Raw genomic sequence first — 27,186 nt, 5'->3', positions numbered from 1 at the left:
CACAAGCCACAGGAGAGCTGTGTGAATGTGAATTGCTTCTCCATATCTCGGCAGCACTGCCCAAGGACAGAAGGGGGATAGGTCAATGCTCTGGTTACCTCCTCCAGCCCTGTATCCTTAGGTTGGAGCTGAATAACAGGCAAGAGTTCCCCAGCTTGGAGGCTACCTAATGGAATGTGCCTCTCTCCCCATTCCTATTTCTTACCAGCACCCCCTCCCCAGTGGACTTCAGCTGACTGTGTGCTGGACAGCTCTCATGGCTGCAAACTCTGAGCAGGAAAGGCTTGGAGGGCTGGTTCAGCCTCAATTTTAGTTGGGGGAACTGAGGTTTAGGGATCCGATGTACACCCAGGTCTCCAGAGGCCTTGTCTGGGGCCCTTTCATCCAACCCCTCCAGGTCTTGCAGAAGGAAGGAAAATGGCATGTCCGTCTCTCCAGTGTCTTCCCTGTCATATCCAAATTATTCCAGTGAACTCTCAAGGCTACTCTGGGTCTACAAAGGACTCTGGGGTCTCACAGTCCAGGACGCAACCCTGCCACAGACCGAATGTGTTCCCTCTCCCCACCCCCAACAGCCCTGAGGCCTCGCGAGCGTCCCGCACCTGGTCTCCGTGTCCTTGGCTGGCACCGGCGGCCCAAATCCAACCAGCGGGCGCTCCCCAGGCCCGGGGAAGAGCTCGGGAGGCGGGGCTCCGGCCGTTGAGGAGCCCCCCGCGCTGCGGGTCTTGCCTCCGGGGCTCTCCGCGAAGACCGACGAAGAACCTGAGTCTTTGCGGAAAGACTGGCGCACTGGCGAGCCGCGGCTGGGCGGCCCCGAGTAGGGACTGTGCGGCGGCTGGGGGCCTCCGGGGGGCGCCGCCACGTCGGCCAGCTTCTGAGGCGATGAGGGCGGTAGGCGGAAGCCATAGCCGTCGCCGTAGAGCGGGCCACCGCCCGCCGCCTTGTACAGCGAGTCCTCCAGGTCGGACTGCAGCGCGGCGGCCGAATAGGTGCTGAGCGAGCGCACGGAGCCGCGCTTGTAGAGGCCGCTGGCGCCCGGGTAGGCGAACGGGTCGCCGGCTGCCGCGGCCAGGCTCAGGCGGCCCTCGTGGAGCAGCCCGTAGGGGTCGGCGTAGAGCCCCTCACCCTTCACCAGCACCATGCCGCCCGCCTTGCCCGCCAGGTCCTCGTCTGGCTTCACGTCGCGCCGCTCCAGGATGGCGCTGGGGCTGGGACTGACGCCCTGGGCGGCGGGGGCGCCCCCGAGCCGTTCGGCCGCGTGATGCACCGGGCTGCCAGCGTAGGAGGGCGGGCGCCCCCCGGCGTAGGAGAGGCGCGAGCGCGACGGCGAGCCCGACTGCAGCCCCGAGGGCAGCCCGGACGGCAGCCCGGACGGCAGCCCCGGGGGCGGAGAGCTGGACGCCAGGTGCGGCGCCGGCGACAGGTTGTTGAGACGCCGTGTGGGCGACGACTCCCTCGAGGCATACACCATCTCCCTCTGTGCAGGAGACAGTCCCAGAACCTCACAGGGTTGGTCACAAAGGGGAATCCCTTGCCCCTTGCTTAAGGAGACAACATCTCCCCCCTGACGCTTAGGAAGTCCCTTCTGTTCTCCACCTTCCCTCCCTCCTGCTGCATTTGGGCCCCTTTCCCATCGGGGGTCCCCGCATGGAGGAAGTGGCGGATGGAGAGGCACTAGAGGGGCAACCCCCAGCCCACTCTGTGGTGAGGGTTGGGGAAGCAAGAAGGGAAGCAGTGGTCCCTGATAGAGGCCCCCTAGACTATCCGGAGGCCTGCTGGGGAAATCCTGGATGCAGAGGAGGGGATCATGGCAGATGAGGGGAGGGACCCCTCCATGACCTCACAGTTAGTGGAAGCCACTCTCTGCTTCAGCCTCTCTTCCCTTCCCCAAAAGCTGGCTTTGATCCCTGGTGACAAATAACTAGATTCTGTGCACCTGGACCCCATCTGCCCAGCCTCCCCAGTCCCCTGGGGATCCCCAGCCATACCCGGAGGTCCCCGTTGGTAAGGTGTGAGCCAGGAAAAGCTGCGTATAATGGCTCCTTCCTATAGATCTTGATAATACTTCGGTCCTGGATGTCCCTGAGGGAGAAGGGGAGTGCAATGGGTCACCATCCCTCAGCCCTGCGATAAGGAGGGGTAGCTACTCCAGAAAGAGGGAAGAGGGGTGGCAAGAGGGACCCCTGGCCTCTTCCTAACTTCTTGCTCAGTGCCTCAGACTGCCTGCCACCAACACACACGCAACAGCCTCCACCCCCACCCACCTCCTCGGCCTCACGCGCCATTGTCAGGTTAGCTCAAGCCAAAACGAGCTAAGCACGGGTGAATGATTTTGAGGGGAGGGGGTAAGATGATCTAGGAAGGAGAGAGGAAGGGCTGAGGTTGGGTCAATAGGAAGCTGGGGAGGGAAAGGCCTGGGGAATCGAGCCCCCCCCCCCTTCAGAGGAGGAGCCTGGGGAAGCCCACCCAGCCCCCGGGGCCACGCCCACCGGACGTCCTCCAGCTCGTAGAAGACGTTGCGAGCTTCGTCTTTGATGAGGATGGCGGTATTGGGCGACTTAAGCATGCCCATGGTGAGCTTCTGCGGGAACATGTGCGCGATGAGCGCGTGCAGCGTGTCCAGGCTGCTGACCTCGTGCGTGATGTGCACGCGCCGAGTCTCCTCCCCGAACTGCAGAAACAGCACCCCTGCGAAGGAGACGCCGCCCTCTCTGTCAGAGCTGCTGCCGCCACCACCACCACGGCCACCGCCGCCGCCACCACCACCACCACCACCACGGCCACCACGCCGGCTGGGAGATTGAGGGGGACCTTCGGGAGCCGCGCTGGTCCTGCAGAGGCAGGGTCTGAGGCCAGAGGCACCCCCCGAGTGCAGGTGCACCCAGGCACCCCTCATGCTGCCGTCCTCTCAAGGCACCTCCTCGACCCCAGGCAGGTAGGAGCCTGGATGGGGAAATGAAATTGGGGGCAGGAGCAGGTGCGCCAGAAACAGAGGGAGTTGTCGCTGAGGGGAAGAGAGGTGAGCAAGAGGGGAATGAAGGAAGAGGGGGCCGGTGAATGGGGATGACGGAGAGAGGAGATGGGGAGAGCAAGGGATAGGGCAGGTGGTGCCAAGAGAGCGAAGGGGTGGGAGAGAGGAGGGCTAGGAAGAGAAACTGAGGAGGGAGAGGCCCCAAGGAGAGGAGACTGCTGGGGGGCAGGGAGGTGCGAATGTGGCGAAGGGAGCCAGGGGCTTGGGTGAGGAGAGATGGAATGGTGAAGGGGGTGAAGAGGGTTTCAGAGTGAGCAGAGCAGAGGGAGGAGCCAGTGGCCAGGAGGAGGGTGGACTGGGTGAGTAGTACCTGGTGAGCGCAGCTTGGTCTGGCTGGCAGAGCGGGAGAGGGGCAGGCTCTGTCGGAAGCGGTTCATCCTACTGAAGCCCAGGGGCAGCTCCGCCTCGGACATGGTCTCCAGCGACTCAGCCGAGGCGTATGACAGCTTGGCTGCCTGGTCTGCCAGCCCGGGCTGGGCTCCCTGAGTGTGGCGTGAGCTGCGGGTCTGCAGGGGCAGGGCAGGATGACAGGAATCAAACATGAGCCCCTTTTGCTCTGCCCATTGCCTCTATCCGGGCTCAGGGAGCCCCTGCCAGCCAGCTACACACACACACACACACACACACACACACACACACACACACACGTCTCCTGGATTCCAGACTCGCTGTGTGGCTACAGGAGAGTTCCCCAACCACTTAGGGCCTTGGCCTCCCTAGGACACCCAGCAGGTAAAGAGTGGGCAAAGGACTCAGGCACCCTGGGAAGCCAGACAAGAAACCATCTGAGCGGGAGCCAGGGCACGCCTGCTATTTTAAGCTTCCAAAGAACAACAACACAAATTTGTCACTGAGGTGAGCAGCAGAATCATTGAGCAAATTGGGGCATTAGTTCCAGACATTAATTAAGCGGCGGGTTTGTGAGGCGGCGAATTTATCCTTCGTGGAGTTCAGAGAGTCGGCTGGGGGCAGGAAGCAGGGTCCAGGGAGGAAGCAAAAAGAATGAGGGGTTCCAGGATCCCAACTCTGGGAGGTATGGGCCCTCAAAGAGGGGCACAATGTCCTTGACTTAGGCTGACTGGGAGAACCAGCCCAAAGCTAGCTCGACTCTGGTTTCAAACAGACTCTGCCTACTACATGCAATGTACATGCTAAGCCTGGTGTGGTCCCCATGAGCACATGGCATGTGTGCCCGGCCTCAGCCCCTCCCTGCAAGAGGCACGTGCTGCCACACAGCCAACTGGCCTGGCTTGCCTTCTAGAAAGGCCTCCCTCAATACCCCACATGGCAGCCCCTTGTCCTGAAGCTACAGCTGAGGGTGCTATCCGGCTGGGGCTAGGGAAGGGTGTTACCCAGTGACTGTCCCCTGTCCCCGGGGCAGCTTGATCACTCTCCCCTTGAGGGAGGGGTCACCATGATTTCTGTTACACTTTAAGAGCCTACAGTTGGCTAAAGGCTGGGCTGTCACTCAGGGCCACAGCTCCTGCCATTCTGCCCCAGCCTCTTCCCTTAAACCTGGGTGCTGTCAGAAACTCTGTTATTTAAGGGAGAAGATAATAAGTCAGATCTATGTTATGTATATTCCATGTTACATACACTAAATACACATATGTATCATATTTATATATATTATCAAGGAAAAATTCATGTTGTCCAATTGTACTTTTCTATAAAATAAGTTGTCCATTTTTAACAACAACAAATCACTGAAAGCCATTAACATTGGTTAAGTTGGGGTTGAGACAAAGCTTTCTCTTTTATACATTTGTCTGCTGGGTGAATTTTGCACGATCAGAATATATCACTTTTGTAATTAAAAAAAAGTAAAAGTATCTCTAGAAAGGAATCATTTATTCTCCTCAGCTCCCTCCTTCCCCCATCCTGATTAGCCCCTAATTAATCTCCATCTTCATATTAACTCAACTTAATATTCCAACTGGATTAGCACTCTGGAAAAAAGAGAGCATCTTCCTCTGATGGGCAATGTGCCCAGCTGTGCCCGAGGTGGCCTGGAGGCCCTGGGGAGGTTGAAGGTCAGATTTGGAGCCCTCAGGGGGCATCCAGTCTGAAGCCCAATGCCTTGGCCAGTGAGTGGGTATGGGTCTGTGGAGGAGGGAGGCAGCGTGGGAACTAAGCCCACATGGGGGGGCGCATATACCCAGACTTTGTACCCTGTGACTCAGCACTAGGCTGATCACCAGTGCCAGCCTGTGCCCCTTTCTATCACCTTCAGCCCCGAAGCGGTGTGGGGAACCAGGTCTGTCTGGCGGCCATGAGGTTGCCAGGCAACTGGAAGGCCAGTGGCTGCCAGGATGAAAGGGGGGAGGGCCTACAGAATTCAGGCAGAATGAGGCAGCTAGCAGGGATGAAGAGTAAAGGGTAGCCACAGTGCCTGGGGACACAGGTGAGGTGCCAGTAAGAAGATAGAACAGGGGCCAGAATGAAGTGGGGGTTCTTAGGGGTGGCTGACTGCAGAGAAGGCAGATGCCTGTCGAGGCAACCCTTGGGAGAAGAGATAGCCACATTCCCTTGCCCTGCTAGCGTCCGTCTCCATCTTGGCCCCAGGTACACCTTTCCGTTCTCACAGCCCTTGTGGAAAACCCTCTTGAGAAGAGAGAAAGCCCATTAGCACTTCTCTCTAGTCCTGGGCTGAGTCAAGAGGGCAGAAAAAAAGTGAGACATCCAGGACTTCCTATCTACGAGGGAGATGGCAAGAGAATAACACGGTAACTCAAGCAGCGCTGTCCAAAGATAGGAAGGGGCTGCTGTGGGAGGCAGTGTGCGCCTGTCCCTGGAGGTATTCTAGCAAGGAGCCGATGACTCCTGGTCAGAGATCCGGCAGAGGGAACCCTGAGTGGGGACGGTCAGACTAGGATCCAAGGTCTCCAAAGGCTGTCCACAGACTGGGGCAGGGTCACTTGGGAGCTTTTAAAAGCATTCTTTCCAGGACCCCACATTCACTGAATCCAAATCTCTGGAGTTCCGGATTTTTGACAAGTTCCCAAGGTGATTCTGATTTGGGAACCCAGTCAGCTCCTGTGATTCTAAGAGCTACCATGGAAGGCTCGCCAGGAGCCAGGCACTGTGATTAGGACGTGCAGTATCTCATCTCTTCTAGCTTTACAACAATGCTATGATGCCGATGTTGTTGTTCCGTTTTACAGAGGAGAAACTGAGGCCCAGGGGATTATGTAAGTTGCCGCCGGTCACTCAGCTAGTTTAGTAACAGACCGGAATACACCACCAGGCTCTTGGGCCCATGCATTAAACCATTACATTCTACCGCTTCCTCCAAAAAAGTTGTGTGCCTCACATGTGTCTATGACTCCATGATTTCTCTGATTCAAGGACTTCTCTCTGGGAGCGTGCATGCAAACAAGATGCTCAGAATGAGATGACTGTCCCTGTCATGAGTCCCTGTCATGGTGCCTGGGACTTGGAGACTCTGGGACACAAGTGGCAGCCTAACTTGGTTGGGTTCTGGGCCTGGCTGCCAGGAGAGGCAGAGGAGGCACCTGAGAGCGCTCCCCCAGGGCTCAGCAGGATGCCCCCGGGAGGGGGCAGAGAGCTCTCCAGCTGTGGATAATCCAAACTGTCCAGGAGAGGCAGGAAGGCACTTGTCTCTGAGCTTAGCCCTCCACTTGGGCAACAGGCTTGGGGTGCAGAGCTGTGACTCTCTTGCCTGGCACTGACCACCTCCCCAAAGTGCCAAGTAGGAAAGGGATGAGGGGCTCATCATAGACCCAAGGCCCCCCTGGGAGACGAAAGCCGAGTCCAGAGAAGCGGGCTCTTAACAAGATCACGGGATGCAGGTCCCTGCCTCGGAGCCAGCAGTGTCTCCAGGGGGAGGTAAATGTCAGGCAGCCTCTCTCATTCCAAAATGCTCCTCCCAGCCTGGGAAAGCCTAAGTACCCCCAGCCTAGATCCCCAGCAGGGGTGGCCCAAACTCCCACTCTGGATCCATGAGCCCCTGGCAGGCGAACCCAGACTCTCTCAAAGCAGCAGCCACAGCCTGCAGCCCCAAAGCCCACCGCCCACACCAGAAGGTCCCGTGCAGACGCACACCCCTGTGCAAAGCATGTGCAGGGAGGGCCAGGGGCAGGAGAGCACATGCAGTTGTCATGGAAGCAGAGAAGCACACGCACTGACCTTGAAACTCCAGTAGTTTGGCTGCTGATGGAAATAAGAGAAGAGATGGTTATGCGAGGGTGGGGAGGGGAGAGTAGGGGTGGAGGTGGGATAGAGACCCTTTGAGCTTAGCACTCAGCTCTGGGACGAGGGCCCTCTGCCCTCCCAGGAACAGGAAGGAAGCAGTGCCTGGTACATCCCATTCCCTACTGAGACCCAGGCCAGCCCTGAGCAGGGTCCAGGCTGCCTGGTGGGGACAAGGGAGAACCATCCCAGATGTTCACAAGCTACGCCTTCTAGTCACCGTAACTCGGAGAGTTACAGGTGGAAAAGGCACCGATGACCATGATATAGAGAACCCATGAGACACTAGCAGAGATGAATCAGAGCTGCGGGGTCAAAGAAGTGGCATCTGTTGTGACCGGCCAGGGGAAACTTCCTGGAAGAGGCGACATTTGAGTTGGGTCTCGAAAAATGAGCAGCTGGAGATTGGGAGGAAAGGCATGCTGAGCGGAGGGGACAGTACAGGCAAGTGCCCAGGGGCAGGCAAGCAGAGAGCATGTTGAGGGTATAGTCACTAGTCCAGTCTGGCTGGGGGTGTAAGGCCTGGGAAAGTAGGAGAGTGGGCTGCAAAGGGGCTGGGGCCAGCTGGGGGGGTTTCAATTTAGACTTCACTAGGCGAACAGGCAGAAAGTATCTGAGTGAAGCACCGTGGGGTCAGAACTGGAGTCCAGGGCGGGTGGGGGGAGGGGGGGTGGTTGATACGGCACAGGGTAGAAGAGGGTGTCCGGGGGCCAAGGCCAGGGCAGGGAGGCCTGTGTACCACGATGGACTGGATTTACAGAGCAAAGTGGACAGGCGTCCACCACGGGGAGCCATGGGCAGCAAGGGGGGCCGTAGAGACTGGGAGTGTGGACAACGTCCTCTGGCCGGATAGATGAGAGAGGAAGGCTCCTTGCACCCCTAGAGTAGGGGAACTCAGGCTCTTCCTCATTCACAACAACCTAGGGTCACCCTGTCTTCCCCAGAGACCAGAAGGCCCTTCCAGATGGCTAAGGACAAGGAAGGAGGCCAGAGGCTGGGCTGGTTCTTGGCAAAGCCGAGGGCACCCTGCTGACCGGTGCCAGTCTCAGCAGGAAGACAGAGGCAGCAGATGGCCCGGCACTGGGGTGCCTGGCACAAGCAAACAAGATTCCCCGGCCTCAGAGCCACTGACAGAGAAGAGGGACACTGAGGGTCCCTGATAGGGGCAGGACATCACAGAGGGGTATCCTGTGCCACCTGAATGCTTTCACGGCCGAGAGGAGTAGGTCGGAGGCTGAATCGAGGGGCACTGCTGGGATGGAGTTAGACCTTTAGAGTGGGGGGTGAGGCCAGGCTTGGGCTGGGATGAAGGGGTTCACTCACCAGGGCCATCCCTGTCCGAGCTACGATTGCCACCTCTCCCCCCCAGTACTGGCTCCAAGAGACACAAAAGATAGTCACACGCCAGGCAAGGGAAGGGGACAGCAAAGTCTGTGCCCCAGCCAATGCCTAGAACAATCTATGGACACATGCCACCCCCGCGGGTGCCAGGGGCTGCCCACAGGTGCTGAGGGGAGGGGAGGGGAGGCAAGAGGCTGGAGTAATGGGCCCTAGCCACAGCTGCCTGTGGCCTTGGGAAGGGGAGGGGCAGCAGAGGGAGTGGACACACGGGGGGCAGGCAGAGGCAGGCAGAGGGCACGGGAAGGTTTCTGATGGGAGTCATGTCTGCAGCCCTGGCGGTGATGGACGGCTCTGCAGAGAAGGCCGCCGTCCCTCCTCTACCACCATCATTACACAGCATATGTGCAGGCCACCCATGGTGCCCCGAAACACGCAGGCCCCGCGCCGAGCCGAGCACAGACTCTCAGATGCTCTCAGATAAGGACATGGCCACAGATACACCCTGAGTAACGAAAACACGCTCACAAAAGGACACAAGCACTTGGAGAGAACCCCTCCACGGTCAGAAACAACCCCAGAAGCTCAGAGACATTCATACAGAGAGCAGTCCCACTCATGCACAAGTATGTACCCCTCGCAGGCCCCTCACTTGCATCACACACGCTCCAGCTCCCCGCACAGAAATACAGAGGCGCCGGCACCATTCACACCCCCTGTCAACATCCCCCAGAGTCACAAAGACACCCAAAGATACCATTCACAAGTGTGTGCACGCTCACACACACACACACACACACACACACACAACCTCAACTGCAGAAACACACAAAACAGCACCCACACAATGCGCACATACAAAGAGAAAGTCTCATCCCTCCTTCCCCCTACTCGTCAGGTCACGGAGCCACTGCCGCCTGCCTATGACATCCCAGACATCGTGCATTAGGTAGGTTAACTCCTAATTCAAAACAGGCAGAGGATCCCCCACCCCCACCCAGCCCCCAGTGTCAACACATCAGACTCAGTATGTGCAGATGGCTGGGGCCGCCTTGCGCCTCTGGGGCCCGGCTACAGCCACACTAGGTGTGCCCAGACTCCCAAGGCTGGGCACATCCGTGGGGCAGTCAGACCCAGAAGGGAGGGGTCACTACCTGGGGACAGGGAAGAGGACTGGGGAGCATCAGTGCCACAGGAAAGGCCAGGCAAGCCCCACTAGAGGGTAACAATGGAAGAGTTGCTGCGTTTGTGCTTGGCAAACTTGGAGTGAGGCTGAGACTTTGGGCTCTGGCCTGTAGGGCACACTGAGTAGATTCTGCCCCCGCGGCCTCTCTGGAAAGTGGGAAGAAAGATCCTCTTTTATGTTGGCCCCACCAGGAATAAGACACATAGTCTCCTGGCAACTCAGTGTCCTTGGGGGGGAAGGGGAGGACAAAAGTGGGGAGAAGTCCCTAGGAACCTAGGAATGCCATCCATCCTCCGTCTCTCTTTCCAGGGTGTTAAACCCACAGGACAGCCTTGGGTGACCGAGAGCAGAGAGCTCCCCACCCCCATTTGCTAAGGTGGGGTTCTCCCCATCCAACCTCCTCACCCTTTCCCTGGCTGTCTGTTCCTCCTGCTTGCCTAACACAATGCCTTATATGTCAGTAGGCCCTCAACAAATATTTGACCATGAACGAATGCGAAGAAACTAGGACCAGCCCATAGGAGGGGAGGGGATGTCTCTGAATACTCTTGTCTGGCACCACTCCCACCATCTCCTGGCACCCAGCACTGCTCAGCCTTCTGAGACTTTCCCCTGGGAATTTCCCAACACCAGACACTGCCTGGAAGGAGGGCAAAGAGCAGGAAGGGCCCAAGAGAGGTCTGGCCCTTCACCCCCAGCAAACACCTCCAGTTTCAGGAAGGAGCTCTCTCCATCCCCCATATTCAGAGATGGGGGGTCTCCCCTTCCCAGAGGATGGTGAGAAGGTGGAAAAAAGGAAGGTCTGAGTGGGAGAGCCCCTTGCCAAGGGTACTCACTTGTAGGAAAGAATCTTACGAGAGCAGGGGGCAAAATGAAAGGTGTCCTTAAGGATTTGATTTGGAAGCCAAGCATTCACTGTCTAGGGAAAAGGCTTTCAGAATGACGGGAGGGGGAAGCTTCCCGGTGACCCTGGAAAGCAAGGCTGGGGAGTCCTCAAACTCCCAGGTGAGAAAAGGAAACAGCTTCTTCCCTCTGGGGTGGGGGTGGGGGGCTGAGGAGTTAACCCCCTCCCTTCCCCACCTTAAGAGCCCTTAGTGGGGTTCTTCTCTCCCGCTGCAGCTGATCCCTTTCTCCGGGGCCAAGCCCTGGGAGGGGCGGGGCCGTGCCCCCTGGGAGCCTGAGCCCAGCCAGCTGAGGTCTCTCCGCTCCTCGCTCCTCGGGCAGACGTCCCCTGTAGGCTAGGTGAGCTGCGTGACCCCTCCTTGACCTCAAGCCCCGACGACGCATCCTCCAGGAAAGGGAGGACTAGCAAACGGGTCTCACCTCCCGCTCCTTAATCCCCTGGCTCCGCGTGCACCCGCGCACACACCCACCTCTCAACTCCCGTGAACACTAGTCCACGTAAACACCAGCACCCCCAGGGCTACCTAACGTGTCCCCGTGTGGCCAGCCTCCCACCACGACGCACATTCACGACCCTCCCCCCAGGTATGCCCATCGACACCCTCACCTCCTACCCCCCCCCCCCAATGCAGAACGTGGGGGTTGGGGGAGGGGGGCGCTGCGGGACCAGCGCCGCGCCGGGGGCAAGGGCGCACCCCAGGAAGGTCATGACTTTCCGAGGATGGGGGAGGGGGCGCCAGCCGCATTTCGGGGTGGGGGTCCGGCCCACGCGGAAGGCTGCGAACGCGGTGGGGGAGGGGAGGGGGCGTTTCTCGGGGATCGGGAACCTCCACGGCCTGCTCGCCTCCCACCCCCCGACCGCCCCTCAGAGCCGCGGAGCTGGCTCCCGTCTCCGTGCCCCGCCGCCCGCGGAACCTCAGGCTGCGGCCCCGGCCCCCGCAGCCGCTCCTCCTTACCTGCGGCCACAGGTGTATGCGCGGGGCCCCCAGCCCCAGGTCCCGCGTCCGGCGGGGGAGGGAGGGCGGCCCCCTACTCCCACCCGCCCGGGCTCTCCCCTCCCCCGGCCGCCTCCGCAGCCGCCGCCGCCGCCGGTGCCCTTTGCTGCAATGCGAGAGCCGCCGCCGCGGAGCCGGCCCGGGCCCCGGTCGCCCCGGTAACCGCGACTCCACCTGGCGCGGCGCGGCGCGCCGCCGAGCACATCCTCTCTCCGGCCCCCTCCCCCGGCGCGGCCCCGCCGGCGCAGCCCCGCCGAGGATCGGCGGAGGCTGGTGGCTGCGTCGCCGCGGTCACCCGATACGCCGGCCCGCCGCCCGGGACTCGGGTTGCAGAAGGAGGGAGGGAGGTTAGGCAGCCTAGTGGAAGCGGGGGAGGGGCTGCGGCTTGGAGTCTAGCTTCTGGTCCTCTCCCAGGGTCCTCTTTAGGCTCCCACTCCCAAAGGTCTGGCCTAGGGTTGGGGGGAAGAGTGTCCTGCCTCCCGACCCGTCACCCTCGAGATCATGGCCTCTCCCCATCAGGGTCTCAGCTGTGCACCGCTGCCCTCCTCAGCTCTCCTATGACTCCATTCCCAGCGAAGTCTGGGAGGCCTAGGACGCCTAAGCTTCCTTGATGGCCTCCGATATTGCTCTGCTGTGTAACTCCGGCCTTTGCTGACACTCTCTGATCCTACACTTCATTTACATAAAGGAGAGCCTCAGACTCAGCCATGGGGAAGTGTGATAAGCACTGAGTAGCAAGTGATGACAAGAGCCTATGAACAGCCGCTTGCCTCTGTAATTACAAAGCCCTGGGGTCAGGGTCTTTTCAAACTCTGATGGAATTTCCTCCATCAGAGCAAATTCCAGATGTGGACAGGCCTAAAGCCCCATGACCAGGGACAACTGAGCTCACCCAGCTCAGCCTCACTCCTCTCCGGCACCCCAACCATATCCAGTTCCAAGACACGTCATCTGGGGAGGCCTCTGTATGCCCCAGGCACATCGTGTCTATCCTCTGCCCCATCACCATCCCTGTCCTAGCCCCGTCTTAGCCTCCACGTGCACCTGGCCACTCAGGACAAGTCTATCCCATTTGCCATCCAGCCTTGGGGGCAGACACATTTGTTGCCCGAAGTTCAGTCAAGATGGGGCCGAGAGCCAAGAAGGGAAGCAGGCTGAATGCCCTGTGGGTGACGCCGAGCGTGCCAATCTGTCACTAGACTTGAGTTACACTCCGCTAAAACGTCCGTGCTCTGGAGCCTTGCCCTTTCTTAGGCTGTCACATCTTTCCTTCTAATTCTCCTTGAAAAAGTCAAGCCTTGCTGCCGGTCCCCAGGGGGAGCAGGACGTGTGAGGAAGTGAAGCTGGTACCCATGCTACCCCTTGGACTCCTCGTTTCTGCATCTTTTCTGCCTCCTACAGCTGAACAGCCTTAAGCCAAGGCCCTCTCAGGGTGGCCCCTTCCCTGCTGCAACTCTGACTCCCTGACCCCTCCTCCCTGTTTGGGCCCCAGATGCCTACTTTTCTTCCCTGGCAGGGCCCAAGCCTGAGCTGGGAGCCCAAGCCCCGCCTCAGTGTGCTCCTGTCTAAGCTGAGATCCATCTTCCCATCTGGGAAACTGAGGCTTGCTGAGGAATCTGGGAACAAATTCAGAACAAATAGCTAGATGCCAAAGTCCTCTTAAAAATTGGAAACTAAGCCTTGAGCGTACTGAGAAGGGTGGTAGAGAGACATGGTGAAGAACTTCCTGATGGTAAGGCATCAGGGGAAGGTTGGTTCTGCTCAGAGATGGAAAGGTAGGGTGGGGATATGGGAGTGAGATGGTCTGCTGTGGGCATGGGAACGGAGTACAGGGCCCAGGAGTCTCCTGAAAACCGATGGATGAGGATAGGGGAGGTACTCCTGTTTAAAGGAGAAAAGAATCCAAAAATTGTTTTCAAAACCTGAATATTCCTCCTCAAAAAACTCCTTCCCCAAAGCCAAACTTTTGGGGAGGCAGTGGTCGGAATCAGATAATCAGGGGAGAGTACAGGGCACGAGTCTCCGGAAACTGGAGGCTCCTACATAAAAGAAAGGGATGCAAAATTAAAGTCCTAGATATCCCCCCTCCAAAAAAAAAAGTCTTCCCCAAGCCAAACTCCTCCAGGGGTTTGGGGAGTGTGAGGGAAGTGGGTGACTCACCTGGGCCGGCTGGCCAGCCCCGGAGGGGGCGGAGTCGCCATGGAGGTGGGAGCAGAGGGAGCTGAGGAGGCACACGGGGTCCACGGTCCAGCCGCCAACCTGTGTGTGCGAAGGGGGGGATACCCCATTAGGGGGAGCGGGCAGGAGCCGCTGGGGGACTGTGACGGGGCGGGGAGGGACATTCCTGGGGCAAGGTTTGGCACGGAACTCACACCCCAGAGGGAACTTGCAACACTGGCTGGTCCCTTCCCAAGGCTGGATCTCTAACTAGAACCCCTGGTCTGTTTCTGGATGTTTCTCTCGCGCCCGACTGGGGGCTGCCTCAGCCCAGGAGGGGGTCTCCTCCGTCAGATACTCCTGAGTTCCCTTTCTTCAATTTTTGACTGCCTCCCTGGACACTCCACCAAGGAGCTGTTCCTCACCTGTCCTCTCCTCCAGCTCCTCGTTTCCCTCACAGAGACGGGGAACCAGTCCGCAGGGGTCCTCACTCCTATGTGCCTCTGCACCGACAGCACCTCTTTCTTCCCTGCTGTCTCCCAACCCCAGGCCACACCACACCTAAGACTTGAAACCCATTAACCCAGGACCTTTCCCCCAAGGCCTTCTTCCCCCTCGCCATCCCCAAAGTCATTCACCTTCATTCATTCCACCGACATTCACCCAGCCGGCACTACGCTTAGGCACCGAGCCCTCCGTGGCAAGGGAGACGTCTGAGATCCTACCCACTCACTCTCCTCGAGGGAATGAATGAGTGAATGAACAAAGGAATGAATCCGTGAGCAAGTTGCTGTGCTTTGACTCATTTACTAAGTATTTGCTGAGCGCCCATCTGTGCCACGGAACGTGCCGGACACGTCCGAGGCCCTCAAACGCGCCCATGTCTTCCCTCGCAGGCCTGCTGCCCCTCGAGGCCATCACCCCCTCCATCTTCATGTTTTTATGGCCGAACCTCCCAGACTGCTCTGCGCCACAGCTCTGCCACCACCTCCAAGCTCCTCAACCCCTGAAACTGGCCATGACCTCACCACACCACGAGAAACGAGGGGGACCCTCTGGACCGACAGGTCCCAGCCGGTGTCAATGGCTGTTTCTCTCTCTCCCTCCTGACTTCGGAAGCGCTGGTGGTCCTCCTGCCGGGCCTTTCTCCTCCTCCTCCTCCACACTGTCATGGCCCTCTCCCCTCTCAGACTCCATTCTGCCCTGGTGGCCGTGCTTATGCCCCAGGTCCCCCTGCCACTCTGCCCAGGTCATGCTCACCTGGCCTCCTGAAGCTGTTGTTGGTTCAGTCTTGGGCCGTACCTATGGCGCCCCTAATGGACATCCCTGGGAATGCCCTCCCCGCTCTGCAAACTCACCTCCCCTATTCCTGTCTCCCGTCCCCCCAACATTTCCCTCCCACCCACTTATTCCTCCCCAAGGCACCCATAGCTCCCTGCTACCCAGGTTTTCTGTCTTTGGCTCCTTGGTCCAGGCAGCAAGCAAGCCTTGCTCAGCCTCCTCTCCAACCCCCCATCTCTTCACCCTCCCTAACACCTTCTCTTCCTCCTCTCTTTCTTCCCCTATTCACCATCCAAAAACAACCAAGCCCTCCTAGCCACCACCATCTGGCCCCACTTTTCCAGTCTGCCCCCACACCTCCCACTGCCTCCCTTCTGCACCAGCCAGGTGGGCTTCTATACCAGTCCCCAAACCAACTCAGGACCGTGCTCACCTCCCAATCTTCCCGGCTCCTCAAACGACGTTCTCTTCCTCGATGCCCATTCAGACCCTTTTCGTCCTTCTAAACCTAGTTTAGGTCCCTCCTCCTCCAGGATTCCTTTCCTGACCAGGCCTGCCCACCTGGTCTCCTCTCCTCTAAACCCTCTCCCAACTGACTGTGCCCCTCATACTTCCGTGTAAGCATTCTTCCACCCCCTCCAGATCACAAATGCCCCTGCCCCTCCTCCCAAGCCAGAGCACACAGAAGGAACCCACTGAGAGGGGCTTCCTGAGGGTGAGGGCCACATCTCCAAATGCAACTCTCTCCTATTCCAATCAGATCTCTGCTCCCAGGAGGACTCTGAAGCTGGGAAAAGGCAAAAGCAAGACATAACTGGGGGTGACATCAGGGGCCACATGTGCCAATGTGTCCTTGTTCCCTGCTGTGACAACAGGAATGGGGACACTCTTCCCCTTTCCCAGCCACACCCAGCAGTACCTGGAAAGGAGGACAGAGCAAGACAGGTGTGGGATCAGGGACCGACACCACCAGCCTTTCTGAAATAGTGTGGGTGAAATGTACTCCTCTCCCCCACTTCCCTTCTCCCAGGGGACAATGCCTGGGTCTCAGCAGCCATCAAGGCATCTCGCCAATGTGGGACTATAGGCAGAAGGCTACCCCCAGGAAAGAACTTTCCTACAGACAAGAAGGTCACAGTTGAATGGAGAGGTGCATCCAGGAACTCAAAGATCTGGGAGAGGTTTACAGGTGAAGCATCCCACCCCATACAGAAGGAGACAGGCCCTGGTCTGGAAGCAGGGACCCTGATGCCTCTGTAAGCCTTACTGATGGCAGGAGAGAAACCAAGGCACAGAGAGAGGCAGCCTCTGGCCAGAAGTCACACAGCGAGTCTCGGGGGGAAGGAACAGGGAGGGAGGAGGATAAAAGGCCCCAAGAGTCCCGGGCTCTGTTCTTGCAGGGGCGGGGGGCACATCAGACCCAGCCTACTGAGGTTCCCAAAGAGGGCCATGTCACAGAGGTGCCAACCCCAAGAGCCTCAACTCCAAGCTGGATGGACCTTCAGGCTCAGAACAGTCAGCCCCCAAGACTGTCCCCTCTTCCTCCCCACCACAACTTTGGCCTCCAAGACAGCCTTCCTGTCCTTCTGCCCAATCCAACAGCATCTCTGCTTCTCTGTTCCATCGAGGGCTCCCAACTCCGGGAGGAAAGGGCAGAGGTCTGGAGGCTGAGCCCTCACCCCCTACTTCCCCAGGCTCCAGAAAAGGCCAACCAGGCCAACTCCCTGCCACCCCCTTCCCGCTCTCTCTTCAGATGCCTCTCGGAATAGGGATGAGCCTGGGGGGCAGGGAAGCACGGCGTCAGACCCCCCCTCCCCAGCCCACAGCCAGCCCCCACTCACCTGCTCTCGCATCCTGTCCTGCTGACCGCGCAGGGCCAAGGCGTGCTGGGGGTACTTGTTCTTGAGGTGGTCCATGAACGCATCGCGCTTGCGGTCGGCATCGGCCTTCTGGAGCCCACTGAGCGCCTCCAGGCTCTGGGCGGCGATCACCGTGTGCCTCCGCTCCGACGTGTGCACCAGCCCCACGTTGGAGAAGCGCCGGCCCCCGCCGCCCGCGCCGCCCCCGCCCCCCAGGGTCCGGTACTCCCGCGGGTACTCGGCATCGTCCGCAGACAGCATGGGGGGGCTGCTCCGCTCCGGATCTGCGAGAGGGGAGAGGGGGCACGGCAGGGTCACGGGGCGTCCAGCACGGGGCTGCCCGGCCCTCCCCTGGGTCACTGCAGGGAGGGGCAGGCCTAAGGTGGGGCAACAGGCACGGGGCTGAGACCCGGGCTGCCCACCCCCGACTAGGACGCCTAAGAGGCAGCAGGGGGGAGGGCTCCAAGGAAGTTGGGGCGCAAGGGCGGGGTCCAGCTTCGTGCTTTTCTTCGAGTGGGTTTGGAAGGGTGATGGCTTCAAGTGAGGGGTTATTTGAGGCCAGGGAGGGGCTGGGAGCCTGGGTCGTGCATCCCTCTTTAGCCACATACCCCCTTCTTCCTAATGCTAGTGTGAACAGGTTGAGGGAAGGGGAGTTTCCTTTTAGATGCTTCCTGAAAGATGTGGAAAGGAGCCTGTACTGTCTTCCTTTCATGAGCATCCTCTAAGGAGTGGGGCGGGGACCCCCCTTTTCCCCTCCCTCCCCAGAGACAGACAGATAGACAGACAGGGGAGGCTGGGCACAGAGAAAACAGTGAGGGAGAGAGAGAGATGGACTTGGGACAAACTCAAAGGAAAAAGAAAGCAGACAGAACAGCTCAAGCCCTCACCCTGGGACCCTCCCCGCTCCCACCACCCCTTTCTTCAGTCTCCCCTCCCAACACACACACACACACACACACACACACACACACACACACACACAGTTGGAGACCTTTAAGAGACGCACAGGGGACGAAGGACAGTACAGAAGCAGAAAAAAGGGAAGGCCGGGGGTTGAGGTCCCCACGCGGAACTCTGAATCTTTTCCCCACATGCCCACCAGCCCCGAAGTCCTGGCCTCACCAGGCCCAGCCCTGCTGTCTCGCGTCCTCCAGCCTCAAAGCTGGGACAGTGGCTCCAGAGTGTCACCCATGCCAGCTGTGGTATCACCCACAACAGGTGCCAGGTGTCCCTCGCAGGGAGACAAACACAGTCTCCCTGGCATACCCCCAGCCCCACAATCCACCAGCCTCAAAGCCGCAGTCCCCAAGCGTAGCCTAGGTCTGGGGGCGTCGGACCCTGCAGCAGACTATGCACCCACACAGGGGCTGACTCACAGGGCCAACTGGGGCAAAGAAGAGGAGGCTGGGGATGCTGGGAGCCAGCCAGGTTCCATCCAGCTGGAGTGCCCGGTCAGCCCCCTCCCTCCACACATCTACTGGGCATTAGGCCTGCTGCCAGGCCTCCGTCACCTCCTGTGCACCACAGGAGGACAGAAGAAATTCAGCCACATTTCAGGCAAAGCTATCCCTCACCTAACACACACACACACACACCCACACCCACACTCCTCCCTAGGCTATGGCTGAGGCATGTAGATCTGGGGAGCAGAGGACCCAGCACCTCCCACCAAAACTAAGGGAAGAATGGCTTCCACAGACACAGAGTTCCACGGCTTCCGAAGGCCTGACCCACCGCCGTCATTATGGCCTGCGAGCCTCTCAGCACCCCTTGTGGGGGGGTTATCACTGTGGCCACACTTCAGAGATGGGGCTGCCGAGGTCAGAGGAGTCCAGTGATGTGCTCAAAGCCACCGTGAGTGGTGCAGGCCAGATTCGACCCCAACATCTCTTAGGTTTGCCTCATCCCCTCCCATCACACTTTTCTCAACAACTGTCTCTTAATAAGAACAATGACAACAGCACGGGGCACTCCTCTCTGTTTACCTGCTGTCTCCTCAGCCTGGCACTGGGTCTGGGGTCCCTCCTCCCTCCCCCACGCCCGGGCGTCTGTCCCTCTCACTGCACTCACCTCCCTCTGGCATGAGGTCCAGAGACATAAGAGCTGACCTTGGGAGGAACACTGTTTCACAGTTTAACACTCATACCTTTATTTTCATAAGGATTAGGAAAACTCCAAATAGAAGGTCCAGCCACTGATTTCATGGATATGATTCCTTGGGAAGGTAAGGAGGTAATGTTTCCTTTTAAGTAAATGTATTTAGGTTCAAAGGGAGTTAATGAACAACATATTGAGTTCACAGCGTGCAGAGGGTCCCTGATCTGAAGGAAATTCCCAAAGATGGCCCCTGATTGAGTGAGGCTGGGAACTTTGGGGCCATTTTCATGAAGGCCCAGTCCCTGCCCTTGAGGGGCTGGTGGCAATCCAGGGTACCAGTGAATGTGGCTGAAAAGGAATGACCTGAATAATCACCCAGGAGAAGTTGGAGGTGCTCCAGCCATGATCCTTAGCTTCTCTCTCTCTTCCACTTACCCCCACCACCAGCGGGGATGTGCACTGGGCACCTCCATGGCCGCAGCCCTCTCTCTGCCCACCGGCCTTGCTGCTGGAGCCCCAGCTCTAGAGTCCAGCACAGCCCTGCCTGAGCCAGAGGGACCTCTCTCCTTGTGCCAGCCAGGCTCGCCGTGCCCTCCAAGGGCTCTGGACACACACAGGTGCGGGGGACGGGCCTCCAGTTCTCCTCTCCCTGCTCCTGCCCTTCTGCCCTCTGGGACCCAGAAGAGCTCCTAACCCCCATCCCCCCCCCCCCATGCCAGCTCCTAGGGAGACATCCTAGCATGTTTGGGTGGAAGCCAACAGAGACCAGCAGGGACTATGGGGAGGTCCAGGGGTCACCCAGGCTCTGCCAGGTCGGCTAGAGGGGCACGGCGGGGCTGGCAAGGAGGGGTCTGGGCTGCTAGAGCGGGCAGCGGAGGGGGAGCAGACACGGACAGTGGACATGTGCTTGCAGCCCTATTTATGACTGCAGTCCTATAAATCTCACCGCGGGCAGTGCACTGGGGAGGGGGTTGCCGAGCAGCCCTGATGGAGAGTGTAAAGCCAGGTCTGTCCCTGCCTCCTTGAGGTCAGGGTTCACCCGTCCGCTGCCCGGGCATTGGTGGAGGGAGGAGTCAGGGCAGAAGCAGGAGCAGGATTCTGGGGGCTGGCAGAGGGGGGCGGAACAGGAGAGACAATCTGCTATCTCTGAGGGGTAGTGGGGAGGAGGGGCTTTGATTTGAGATCCTAGGCTTTATTTAACAAAGACAGAAACTAGCTTGGGGAAAGGAGTGAGGCTCAATGCATATTCCCTCCTTCCTGCAGGGCCCCAGGGGGCCGGGAGGACTGACTTGGGCTTCTCAGTTGCAGAGCCATCCTGTTGCCCTTAGGAGAAGGTGGCCCGTGGGGCTCAGAGGACTCAGGCCTGAACTTCTCCCTTGGAGTCAGGCCAGGCACTTGAGGTCAGGGCACTGGAAGGAAAAGAACCCCAGGTCAGAGTCACACACCCTGGGTTATGAGTCAGCTCCTTCCCTGAGGAGCCCTGGTCAGCCTTTCTGGTTACTCATTCAGTCCACCAGACTCTTCCCTCTCGGAGCCTGAGGGCACTAATCTGTAAAAGGGGATGTTAACCTCTAAACCCTGCCCCTGTCTTGCCTGCCCTGAGCAAGAAGCTGGCAAGACAATGGAAGCCAAACTGTGTCGTTCTGAATTAAAGGTGTTCCTGGCACATTGGCTGTTGGCCCCTAGCAGGACAGCCTTCCCGTTCCCCCTGCGCCTGCTCCAGCCACCAGCGAGTCCCCAGAGTGGCCGTGACCCTCCCCAGACTGAGCAGCCCAGTGAAAAGCCCTGGAGATCGATTCCAATCTAGCAAGCAGCAGGCTCTGGGCACCCTGTCCCTGAGCAGATCGATGCTTCCTGTTTGGTGGCAGGTGGCAGGGGGCAGTGAGGGATCCATATGGGTAGGGGTCTTGAGGGAGTGGCAGAGGGGACAGATGGGACAGAGAGGCCTTGAGGGGGTATGCAGGGCTGGGTTCTACTGGGGCAGGGGTGTGGGAGTTGCAGGGGAAGGGGAAGGGCAGGAAGGCTGTGGAGGAGGAGCAGAGCTGGGGTACACTGGGGAAGGGATGTTGGGACTGAAGGCCCCTGAGGGATGGGGGGTTGGGGGAGCCGGAGAGATAAGTTGGGGTCCAAGGGTTTGCCACCTCTCCAAGGACACCCAGGTGTACAAGGCCAATCGTAATTTTTGAGTCAGAGATTCAGGCTGCAGAGAAGATACCTGAGACTGGTGAAATCCAGCTCAGAAGGAGGGGAAGGAAAAGTAGGGAAAGGGCATTCTGTCACCCTCAGCTCAGCCTTCCCAGTCTGGGCAATGGGGAAGGGACACGCGCCTGAGGCTGGGGTGGCGGGGAGGAGGTGGGCGCCCCCAGTGGCGGGCTGAGGATAAAGGCGCAGACGCTTGGGAAGACGGCGACATTGTTATTTGCTCCACCAGTTCCAAATTCCACCTTTATTTATGAGCCTGATTTATTTTTATCCTCCTCTGCATTCTTTTCCATGAGATCACTGTAACTCCTGATGAGAATTAAGAGCCCCAAGTTTTAGTGACACCATCTCATAAGCCATCAAGCCCATCCCCACCTGGTGTCTCTACCCCAGATGTCACCATCTACTCTGTCCTCTGGCTGCCACTGGGCAACAGTCACACATGACATCATCTTCAGAGGAAGAGAAGAGGAGAAGAGGAGGGGGGAGGGAGAGGGAAGGACAGCAGAGAAGGGGAGGAAGTCGAGAGTAAAATGAAGCTACAAGCTCCGGAAAAGAGGGGTCTCTCTCTGGGGCCCCTGCAGTGAGGACCCCAAGCTCAAGACCCAGAGTTCAGGTCCCTGTCACCCTCTCCCTGGAGATCAGGAGGCTAGGTGAGGCCCCTCCTTTGGGGACCTGAGAGGCCTCCCAGGTGTGCCCTATCCATTGCCTGGGTAGAGGTGGGGCTGGGCACCAGCTCAGGGAGCTCACAGGTCCCCGGGTTGGGGGTGGTGGGGCTAGATCCTGGTGAGGCCCGCAGGCAGGGCAAGAGAAGGGGTGCATGGAGATTGCTGGAAGAATGGAAGGCCTGGCTTAGACCCCTAAAGTGCTACACACACACACACACACACACACACACACACTCTTGAACACCTGCAGCTCTGCAGCTCGAGGTTCCCCCAGTCCCACCGTCTGCAGCCAAAGCAAGAGGAGCCCAAGTCACCCAGGAGGAGCCCCGAGGCGACTGCCACTACCAATTGTGCCTGACAACTCCATCCTGCTGGGTGCCTGCTGCAGTCAGGAAGCACACTGTGCTGGGAGGTCAGAGGCCAGAGGACAAAGGTCAAGTTTGGCAGAGGGTCCAGGAACCTGGATCAGGTCAGGTGATCATCCCCTGTCCCGCCCCACACCCTCCGCTGGGCTCTCTGTCTTTGGGTGGCCCTGGCTCTGTGCTCCTTGTGTGCCCGTGCCCCTCAGTCCCCGCTGTCTGTCTGTGGGTCCTTGGAGCAGAAGCCCATCTGTGTCTGTTTTCTAAAACCATCTTTTCCGCCCCATACCACAGCAACCAAAGTCATTTTCCGGGCAATTGCCTTTCTGTAAACATTCCTGTGTAATATCCCCCCAAATTGCTAATGCCCAGCGCCCTGTTGAGTCTCCCTGTCACTCCAACAGAGGCTCAGAGGTGGGGGCGGGTGGTGGGAGGAAGGGCAGTTGGAGGGGAGGAGGCTGGCCAGGCTGAGGATTAGGGACGGGGCTTCCTGTCCGTTTCCTGGCACAGAGCAGGGGGCCAGAACCCCCCACCCTGGCACCCCCTTGCTTCCCCATCCCCCACCGCCCCAGCACCACCCTCCTGAGCGTCAGGCCACCTCAGGACAGCCTGTCTGGTCTGGCAGGGAAGACAGAGAGGAAGGGGGAGGGGAACCCATGAAAGGGAGGCCTGGGAGGGAAGGGAGCCATCTTGAAAGCATGGGGGTGATGGTTAGACAATAAAGGTGACTTCCTGGTGACTAGGAGCAGGGACACTAGGGAGACAGGGGCAAGGCCAGGCAGGCTGTCTTCACGGGGTCCCCAGAGAAGGGCAGCTCTCCTCACTCCAAGGTGTCAGGGGGAGGGCAGAGAAAGGGGAGGAGGCCAGGTGGAGCCCATCCCCCCTAGGTGGTCCTAGATGGACCACTGCTTGAACACTGCGGCAGTGGGGAGAAGGTGGGCAAGGCAAGAAGGTGTCAGAGGCGGGGGGGAGGGGGCTCCTGGGGGTTGAGCGATTTCACAAGAGTCACCATGTGGACTCCCGTCAGCCGTCAGCCTGGGAAGGAGGAGGAAGAGGGGGAATAGGACTGTGGCCCATGCCGGTGCTCGTGGAGCCCTTCCACCCCCACCCCATGCCCAGGGAGCTCTGCTACCCCAGCCCCCAGGGAATCCGGGCAGGGAGACTCAGGAGGAGTGTGGGGCAGGGAGCGCCAGAGCCCCAGAGGGAGCCAGGAGGCAGGGGAGGGTGCAGGGCCCTGCCAGTCACAGCTTCATGCAGGCAGAAAAACACAAACCAATTTACGCAGATTTAAAACCCACCGAAGGCCACTTAGTTGGTAAACGAGTTGGAATCTAATTAAGGGACCTCCTCAGGGCTGGGGGAAGGAGAGCTCACCTGCCTAGGAGGAGCTGTTGGGGGCGGGGAGGGGCGCTGGGTCCCAGCTGCTCCCAGTAGAGCTTGGATTTGAAAGAGAAAGGGCAGTTGGGCTCCCTGAAGGGAGGGAGGGCAATTCCCCAGGTCCACAGGCCACACCGCACTGAACCGCCCCCCGCCCCCCAGCCCTGGCCAGGTGAGGCCTCCCTCCCCACAGCAGGCTGGGAGTGACCTCTCGAGCCTGTGCTTTGAAAACCACTCTCTGCTCTTCCTCCAGCCAAATGCCCTTCACAGGAAGGAAACCGAGGCCCAGAGAGTGGCCCTGATCCAGCCACACAGGAGCTGGAGACAGAGCTAGAAGTGGAACCCAGGCATCCTGGCCTCCAGGGACAAGGATTTTTCCATTCCACTATGCCGCTTCCCAGAAAACAATTGCCAAGGGAGCCCCCCTCCAGGCCCCAGGCCCCAGGAGGACACCGTCTAACCATCTCCTTAGGAGGAATCAGCAGCAAGATGGAAAACATACCACAGCAACCTGGGTCTCAAAGCGAGAAGAGCTGTGGGTCATGGCCCAGGCACACCCCCAGGTGCCCAGCCCAGCCCAGTGGGATGCTGACCACACAGAAATCAGGGTCCCGACATGGCACCCTGACCACACGCCTCAAACAAGACTCCCCCTCCTTGGCCAACAAGCCAGCCGCCCTCCCTCTTTCCTGCACTGCCCCCAGAAGCAGGCAAGGCTAGGACATGACCCAAAATTGCTGAAGTCGGGGGTGAGGAAGCTCTGTGTAAATCTAGCTCTGCCATTGGCTAGTTGTGTGACCTTGAGTAGGTTAGCAGTCTCCCTGAGCCTCAGTCCTCTCATTTTTTTTTTTTTTAATTTTTTTTTTTTTCAACGTTTTTTATTTATTTTTGGGACAGAGAGAGACAGAGCATGAACGGGGGAGGGGCAGAGAGAGAGAGGGAGACACAGAATCGGAAACAGGCTCCAGGCTCCGAGCCATCAGCCCAGAGCCTGATGCGGGGCTCGAACTCACGGACCGCGAGATCGTGACCTGGCTGAAGTCGGACGCTTAACCGACTGCGCCACCCAGGCGCCCCTCATTTTTTTTTTTTAAAGCTACTAACACCCAGTAGACAGGCATGCAGGTTGTGCACTGCACAAAGGACACATGTGGGGGACAGTTCCTTCCTGATCTGCCCCATTGCCTGATTTCCTTTCACTCGATTGTCAGAGTTTTATCAGGCCCCGCACTGTAGGGTTTTGCTTTTTAGCTACTAATGAAGATCTGGCTAATTGACTTCCCGGTAAGGGAGGGGGCGGAGAAGCAAAGGGGAGCATGTCACCCTTGGTCTGAAGCTGTTGCTGGAAAAGCTGGGAACAGCCCTGGCGTGTGCCCACATGGCGCCACGTTAACAAGCTAACTCCTGCATGGCATCTCCACCATCACGCGCCCGGGGAAGGCGTCCTGTCAGCTCTACATCTCCTTGGAGAGGCAGCAGAGAGGAACATGGGCTGAGAGGAAGGGAAGGAGCGAGCACAAGAGGGAGGGGGGGGAGGGAGGCAGGCGCCTGTCCCCCCTCCCCGCCCTGGCTCTGCCTCCACTCCGAAGAGGCTGACAGAGCTCCTGCTCTCCCAAGGGACACTCGAGCCTCGGGGTGCTGTGGCCAGGGCAGCAAGCGTGGACAAAGGGACCACGCCCCTAAAGCTGCCTCAGACCAAGAGCATGCCCAGAAGGAGACCTCCTGTTCCCCGGGGGAGAGACAGACCCCAGTGTATGGGAAGTGAGGGACAGAAGCCCCATCCGTCACTCCCATCTTCCCACAGGGAAATGCTGTCCTACACCCAGTGCTCAGCGAGGGCCTCGTAAATGCTGGGCAGGAGCCCCAGGCTTGCTGGATCCCTCCATGTCCTCCTCACAGACACCATCCTTCTTGGGGTCAGCCCCTGTCTAGGAGGACTTTTCGCTGCCAGCACCCAGACAGCTCCCTCGGCCGCCACCGGAACAGCCAGGGGCCTGGTGCCTCCAGCTCGCTCAGCTTCTGCCATCATACCTGTGCACCGTGGTGCCCGCCCACTGCCCAGTACGTGCTCACCAACCCATACGCAGTCACAAACTGCCTCGCCCGCACCCCCCACAGGCATCTACACACAGAGGGGTCCACCCAGGCCCAGCCAGGCCTGGAGCCACCACCCAGACGCCACCCTGGATCCCCATTCCGCCCTCTCAGGGGCCACGGGGACAAAACAGCACACTGTGCCCATGCATACACGTCGTGTACATTTAAGACCCCCTCCACGGGGCACCCGGTGGCTCAGTCGGTTGAGCGACCGACTTTGGCTCAGGTCATGACTTCACGGTTCGTGAGTTCGAGCCCCACGTCGGGCTCCCTGCTGTCAGCCTGTCAGCGCAGAGCCTGCATCAGATCCTCAGTCTCCCTCTCCCTGCCTCTCTCCCGCTTGCACTCTCTCGAAAATAAACAAACATTAAAAAAAAAAAAAAAAAAAAAAAAACCCTCTCCAAGAGGTTCCAGTGCATCTGGGGGCTCCCTCGAGTGCCGGGTCAATCCAGCTCCAGCTTGGAGTGCGAGACAGTGGGGACCCCGTTTGCCTAACCTGAATCCAGCCAAAGCTTCACAGGGAAGCTACGTCCTCGGCCCCTCTCCTACTTTGCCAAGTTCAGGGTTTCCTCGCTGAGAGGTGTTTACATTCCTTCTTGAAATAGAGGGATGGGTCCACTGACCTCAAGGCCGCTCCACCCTGACCGTTGTTTAGCCAACGAGCCAAGGCCAAGGACTGGACACGCTCAGCCTTTATTCTACCTCGAGAGGTGCTCAGCCTCCTCCGCCAGGGTGAGGGGCCTGTGTGCCTTCGACTGCTTCCACCGGCTGCCAAAGCGCGCAGGACAGGCCGCTGGCCTCCAAGGCTCAGCCCTCACCTCGTGGGTTAACTCCTCCACTGCCTTGCAAGCCAAGAGAGAACAGACTGTCAGATCTGCGCCCCTGTCCTTCCTCTCCCTGGGCACACCAGGTTAGGACCCAGAAAGACTCTGGAGGGCGGAGGCCGGGAGAAGGCAGGAAACTCAGATTTCCTGCCTGACTTGGGAAGCCTGCTCAGATGCCAGGGGCACCTTTCAGAAGTTGTCCCTGTTGTCTTACCTGAACCCTCCCACCAGAGCCGATCCGGGAGAAGGAAGCAATAAGCAGCCTCCATTTCCACCTGCAGGACTCGAAGATTCCAGCCGTCTCTTCTCAAGTAAACCACCCATCCATCTGGGTGCTGTGGGAGGCGCGGACCGGCCTGAGGGACACTGCCCCCCCCCCCACCCCAACAACCCCGCACACCCAGGACAGTCTGCCGGGGCTCTGTGGCCTCTGCTCGCTCGGTTCTCAGGGTCCCCTTGTGGGGTTGCTCTCTCTCACTTTACAGGGGAGGAAAAGGAGGTACAGGATGAGTACCTCGTCCAGGATCAGAACTGACAAGGAGAGGAGACTCATTTCAGCTGGGGGGGGGGGGTTCTCAGCCCAGCCTCAGCCCCCCGTTG

At 59.1% G+C, this 27,186-nt stretch overlaps 1 protein-coding gene across 5 annotated transcripts in view; it reads right to left on the bottom strand.

Annotated features, from left to right (window-relative positions):
- SRCIN1 (SRC kinase signaling inhibitor 1) overlaps positions 1–27,186 on the bottom strand; it is a 64,845-nt gene that overhangs the window by 22,414 nt on the left and 15,245 nt on the right. For 3 of the 5 annotated variants that reach the window (XM_058702588.1, XM_058702589.1, XM_058702590.1), the window contains 7 exons: positions 16,945–17,246; positions 13,826–13,924; positions 7,181–7,204; positions 3,342–3,537; positions 2,490–2,688; positions 1,989–2,082; positions 603–1,477 (listed from right to left, as the gene is read on the bottom strand). In XM_058702588.1, the coding sequence (XP_058558571.1) occupies positions 603–1,477; positions 1,989–2,082; positions 2,490–2,688; positions 3,342–3,537; positions 7,181–7,204; positions 13,826–13,924; positions 16,945–17,223 (1,766 nt within the window). In that variant the 5' untranslated portion in view covers positions 17,224–17,246. The remainder of the gene's footprint in view (positions 1–602; positions 1,478–1,988; positions 2,083–2,489; positions 2,689–3,341; positions 3,538–7,180; positions 7,205–13,825; positions 13,925–16,944; positions 17,247–27,186) is intronic. The other 2 variants (XM_058702591.1, XM_058702592.1) reach the window with 2 other exon arrangements.

This window comes from Neofelis nebulosa, chromosome 16 (assembly GCF_028018385.1).
Source record: "Neofelis nebulosa isolate mNeoNeb1 chromosome 16, mNeoNeb1.pri, whole genome shotgun sequence".
Lineage (NCBI taxonomy): Eukaryota > Metazoa > Chordata > Mammalia > Carnivora > Felidae > Neofelis > Neofelis nebulosa.
Note: the sequence above shows the minus strand (reverse complement) of the source record. Positions and strands in the feature narration are given on the sequence as shown.